Raw genomic sequence first — 5,849 nt, forward strand, 5'->3', positions numbered from 1 at the left:
AAACCAAACCAAACCCCCAAACCCCACAGTCCTGGTATGTCTTAGGTTTCAAGGGCAGAACAATTCTCTCAATTACCACGGAATAGCAGGGTGCACACCCAACTTTAAACAGGTTATTATTTTAAAATAACAGCTTCTTTTTTCCCCAGGTGTCGGTAAATGAGAAAACAGCATTACTATTTAAGAGTCGGCTCCAAGCACACTCTGCCGACAGGCTCGCAAGGTGCAAGACATCAGAAAAGCCTCCAGCAAAACCCTCTACCCTGAACAAACGACTTTGCTGTGCGGTTCCAGTTCACGTCTCTGAAGCATACTCACACAAGAGCCATGCTCCCATAGCACCCCCTGCCTAGGACTGGCACCATCTCCCGGTTCAGCAGGATACGGACCGGTACGGGCCGAGSGCATTTTCGTACTGTATTTTCTCTGGGAAAAGCAGATGGCTCATTCGGCAAGTTTTCTTCGCTACGAGACAGGCAGCTGGCCTGCATCCCGTGCCGAGAGGGAATGGCACGGCTGGGAGTCGCAGGGCTGCCGGGCACGTGCCAACCCCTTGGACGCAGCGGAGGGCAGCACGTTGGGGACAGCAACTCTGGAGCAGCTGGGCTTGCATACTTACGGGCGGACTGGTCTAGCGCAGGACTGCTCTGTCCAGCCCCAACCACCACTAACTGGGGAGGACTGGAGGGCTGGTACAAATTAACAGCCACGAGAGTCAGCGAGGCACGAACAGCATTCAAGCGTATCATCAGCAATCACACAACTTCCCAAGACAGTAGATTTACATGATGCTGGGCAACATTAGCCGAGCTGTTAACATCCATTTGACCAAGCTTTCTAAAAGAAAGCGGCTGTATTGCTCACACCAGTACAGAAGGCCAGAGAGCTAACGGACACGGGAGCAAGTCCCACAGGCATAAATAACGCTGCATGTGCCGGCATAAGGGGAGCCGCTGCTCAAGGAAGCGTTAAATCCAACACACATCTGAAATAAGAACAATCCTTTTATGAATCGGATCTTTCTCACAGCRCAGTCCTGCCTAATGCTTTTTATTCCCAAAGAAGAGAATAGGTGGACTGGCTCTCAAGGAACAGATCAACTGTCCGAAATTTGGAAGCTGTTACCAGTCAACTTCAAAAGAGGAAGGTAACAGTTCTTGATATATCGCGGTCAGGCTTTATAACTTCAGGAGGAAAGTGGAAGGCAACAGGGCGTGAAGCAGCCATTACACTTCCGTATTGCTTTTTCCGATAGCGTTGAATATGGGCACTCTCCTAATTTTCCTTAATCATTGGATAAAGGAGAGAATGTGGAAGAGCATCATCTTATCCCCAGCACCATCCTGAGCCTGACAGACTGTCAACTGCCCACTTGCGCACTCCGCTGCGACAGCGGTGGAAGCCACACCTTCAGGCCTGGCCCTGCTCTACACAGATACCTCATCTACCATACCCTGACCTCTCCACACGTAGGGTGAGACTTCACGTGTCCCACGCGAGCTGCATCTTCAGCCAATAGCGGGTAAAAGATACCCTGGTGGGAGAGGGCTGCAGACTTTCAAAATGCCAGCTTCTCCCTCCAAAGGGAGCTGTTCAAATTACCTGCTTCTCCAACTTCCGGGCTCTCTCGGCCCGTTTTGCTGGAGCCTCGACTAGTAGACTCTGGGCTGGCAGCTCCAACAAACAGTTTCCATTTCCCTCGCTTGGAGGCCAGTCTGCGGGTTACATCCTGTGAGGCTGACTGGCTCCCATCGGAGAGCGGGCTGGAGCCCGAAACACTGCCATCTCCCTCCTCCAAGGCACGCAGTTCTGCCTGTGAAGAGACAAGATGGTGAGCGGCACCTCCAGGGACCTGACCCAACCCAGAACAGCAGCCACGGTGACTTGCGAGAGGTAGAGGAGACGCATACGAAAGAAGAACAGACRTTAATAGCTGCTGTAATCAGGACACCGTGGTAATAACAGCAAAGACAGAGCAAGAGTTCACTAATGGCTCCTCTCTTTGCCAGCAGAGCATCCATGTGAGGAAGCGGTGGATCAGCTCCCAGCTCCATTAGGAGCTCAACGCCAGTCGAGGACTCGCATAGGAATAGCGGAGTCTCTCTCAGAGGAGCCATGAGAGAACCGCAAACATATTTTCCTTCTGGTTTATTTCTAACAAGGCACACTCCTCCTCACCTTCCCTAAGAGTCACTACCGCTAGTCTTTCACTGCAGCCACGGCCTTATTTCTGTGACAAAAGCCTCCCCCTTACCTTCTTTCTCTCTAGCACCATCTCCAGCTCAAGGGTGTCTTGCTCCTCTTCTTCCTCACCACTCTCCCCTGACTGCACCACACTACACAGATCCTCCTGCAGCGTGTCTTCCAGAGGATCCCTGCAAGGCTCCGGCTCTTCGGGGGCAGCCACCACTTCTTCTGCTTTTGCTTCCTCTTCTGGGGSTGGCTCAACTTCCTCTTTGCAGATCACCTTTCTTCTCCAGCGTTCCTCTTCCTCCTTCACCACGTCAGGCAGGAGGGGTGCCAGGAGGGATGCGGCTACCCCTTTCTTCTCCTCCTCGCTGTTGGAGAGGGCTTGCACGCCTTCATTCACTTCCTGCGGGGTGCACACAGGAACAAAGCACTGCGTGGGCTGACAGCAGCAGCAGCACTGCTCCCCACCAGCCAACCCCAAAGCGAGATCTTCCCCAAGCAGCAAAGGAGGCCCCAGCCCACAGCGGAAGGAGCCTGAGCAGCCCCACGCCCACAGGGTACCTGGGGTCCCTCTGCAGCGCGCAAATGCTCTCACTGGAGCAGCCCGACCCACCCACGACCGAGGAAACCAAAAAGAGCACGTGTACAGGCCTCGCGGCGACAACCACCCRGTGCTTGGATCGTCTGACTGACCTTCTTCACCTCTCGCTTGGTAAGGCTGGCCCCACGGCCCACGCCGCCTGTAGCGACCCCCTTCTCCTGGGGGTACAGGTCCGTAGCCACTACGAAACTCCCGTTGGCACCTGCCACTGTGCTGCTGAGGAAGAGGAGAGGGAGTGAAGGGCTGGYCCAGGGACAAGTCCCCTTTGCCTCCCCTCGCTGCTGACGGGCCCAGMGCTGCAGGCCTGGGTGACTCTTACCTGTGCTGATAGTGCTGCAGACCCTGAACCTGCGTCGCGAGATACTGCGGCAGCTCCCAGGTCACCTCGTTGCTCTGCGTGTTCCAGTAATAGTAACAGCCGGTGTTCTCGTCCCACACTTCCTGCCAGTCACCCATCTCCACTCCCACTGGCGGGGAAACAAAGAACGGCTCTCAGCCGCCGGATGCGCAGAGGATGCATCTCGGTGCCAGTCAGCTCCGACACCGGTCCCCAGGCAGTTGTCACCTCGTGCCCTCCCCTGCCATCAGTCACTTGTTGCCTGCCCTCACTTCCCTTTAGTGGGCAGGAACCCCTGCCATGTGCTGGTCACCCAAAACGTCGCCCTTGGGGCCCACAGCGAAACACCCTCCCTAAAAATCACGTTGCTAGGGGTATCCGTAGGCAAACGAGGCGGGGGAGAGCAGTCCCCCAGGGCGGGCGCGGCAGGGGATGCCCACAGCCCTGGCACTGAGGGCCTAGAGACGTGCTCACCTCCTGCCAGCGAGCACTGGGTGTCATACTGCCACTCTGGGGCCTGAGCGGAGCCTGTGCCGTTGGCGGTGGTTGACGAGTGACCCGAGCCGGACTCCTTGGGCTCGGGGCGCGGAGGCGTGGGAGGCGGAGCRGAGGCTGCAGCTGTGGACTCAGCAGGCTGCGGAGGAGCTGTGATGGCATCGATCTCCTTTAAAAACACGAACATCACAACATGAGTTGAAATCCCAGAGAAGAAAACAGGCTGTCTGGGTAACGGGACAACCAAAGCGCTTACCAACAGGCAGAGGACAATGTCCAGGACCGTGAAACCACCCTTTTTATCTGCAACACCCTTCCTTCCCCTGTGACGCAGTTTCTACACGTGGAGAAAACTCCCCTCCCCACTGCCCTCAGCCCTCTGCAGAGCCACAAACAAGCCTCACTAACCGCCAGGAAGTTTGCCAGCGTGCTGTCAATGTCCGTTGAATTACTTCCATTCGCGTCTGTGGAATGTGCCGATTTCTCGGGAGTCTCACCCTCCTCATCGTCGCTGTCTGCGTACGCGCCAAGCAAACACAAGCCTCCTGGTAGGGGGAAGAGGAGAGCGATAGGCTGTGATGGGAGTATTTTGTGAAAAGGAAGGTCGAAGCAGTTCAGCGTCTGGCTATCACGGTTTTCTGGGCGAGGCAAGAAATCTGTATGCGTCCAACTAGAAAAAGCTCAAAGGGAGCATGCAAGGGAACAGAGATTAAAAAAAAATAAAAAATTTAAAGCAAAGAGCTCTGTATACACATCTGTGCATCTGCTCAGCACATTCTGCCTCCAAGCCATTAATTGCGAGCTCCCCCTGGATGTACGCGGAGATCAGGGCTCATCCTGCTGCAGAACAGAAACGGATCCAAGCAGCCGCTTGGCTGGATTCTCCATCCCTGCTAATTCCGCGAAGCAAACGAGGAGGGAGCCAACCCCTTCGTGACACAAGGAGGAGTGAACCGCGCAGCCAGAGCGGCACATCGCCATCACGGAGCGAAGCCAGGCCGCGCAGGGCCCAGTGCGGTTGGGAGGCGGCGCAGGCGCATCCTTCCTGCTACGCACATCCAGCCAGAGCCGCCCCAGAACCGCTCCCCCCCCCCCCCCCCCCACCCCCCCCCCCCCCCCCCCCCCCCCCCCCCCCCCCCCCCCCAAAACCCGTCCCCCTTCCGCTCAGGGCCGGCAGCCCTAACCTTCGCAGGGTGAAACGGGCAGCCCCCTACGCAAAAACGCAGCAGAGAAAAACACCTCCTGCACCTCTTAAAAAACACTGCGGGGATTTTGCCCCCTCCAGCAAACCACTGGGGTGGGAGAGCATCCTCCTCCTCCACCCTAAAAAAATCACTGGGGTGGGGGGAGCCATCCCAGCCCTCCCATCCACCAGACCGGAGRAGAAAAAACACTCAACGCATCCCAAAAGTTGGGGGGAAAATCAWCCTCCCTCCTCCACAGAAAAATAAAAAAAAACACTAAAAGGAAAAAAAACAGCTCCCCTCCCACCTCAAAAGGAAACACTAACAGAGAAAAGCCAATCTCTCCACCCAGGAAATAATATTAACAAAAAAAAAATACTGGTGGAGGGAGAGACGGTGTCCCCCTCCTTCCAACAAAATACTTGAGGGGAGGGTCACATCTCCTTCTCCAAAAAGGAGGAAGACTTAAGGGGTGCATTCTCTCCACTCCCCCAAAACACACTTCAGGAGTGGCAAATGCAACCCCCCACACAAAAAAAAACACTTAATGGGCAGAAATCACGTGCCCCCGCCAAAGCACACTAAAAGGAGGCAATCGCACCTCCCGAAAAAAAAAAAATAAAACCAACAAAAAACACACTTTTGGGGGGCAATCGCCCCCCCCCCCGCAAGAAGCACTTAAGAGGGGGGAAAAAAATTCCTCCTCGCCCCCCAATTTGGGGGAAGGCGGATTCTCCCCCTCCCCTTAAAAAATACGTTAAAAGGAACGGAAAATACCGCCCCTCAAAACGCTTGGGGGAGAAGGAGGGAACCATCCCCCTCGCCCCGAGCCGCTGAGGGCGGCAAACACCTTCCCCCCCCCCTACACTTCCCCGGAGACACCCCTCCCCAAAGGGCGGGTGCACCCCCACCCGCCTCGGGGCCGTACCTGTGGGCTTGACGGCGGCGGGGCCGGCGGGCGGCGGGTTGGGAGCGCTGCGGGGGGGCTGGGGCTCCGCCACCACCTCGGGCTCGTCTGCGAGGAGAGAGAGCGGCCGTTAAA

The 5,849-nt window shown here is 56.2% G+C and overlaps 1 protein-coding gene across 1 annotated transcript in view; it reads right to left on the reverse strand.

The window, feature by feature from the left end:
* FNBP4 (formin binding protein 4) overlaps nt 1-5,841 on the reverse strand; it is a gene marked incomplete at its 5' end in the record, with an annotated part of 13,816 nt that extends 7,975 nt beyond the window's left edge. Inside the window, 7 exons of the mRNA XM_026071874.1 lie at nt 1,603-1,813; nt 2,255-2,593; nt 2,884-3,007; nt 3,111-3,258; nt 3,603-3,792; nt 4,032-4,168; nt 5,736-5,841. Of these exons, the coding sequence (XP_025927659.1) occupies nt 1,603-1,813; nt 2,255-2,593; nt 2,884-3,007; nt 3,111-3,258; nt 3,603-3,792; nt 4,032-4,168; nt 5,736-5,841 (1,255 nt within the window). The remainder of the gene's footprint in view (nt 1-1,602; nt 1,814-2,254; nt 2,594-2,883; nt 3,008-3,110; nt 3,259-3,602; nt 3,793-4,031; nt 4,169-5,735) is intronic.
* Between the last annotated feature and the right edge of the window lie 8 nt (nt 5,842-5,849).

Source organism: Apteryx rowi, unplaced genomic scaffold (assembly GCF_003343035.1).
Source record: "Apteryx rowi isolate R43461 unplaced genomic scaffold, aptRow1 scaffold_1088, whole genome shotgun sequence".
NCBI classification, from domain to species: domain Eukaryota; kingdom Metazoa; phylum Chordata; class Aves; order Apterygiformes; family Apterygidae; genus Apteryx; species Apteryx rowi.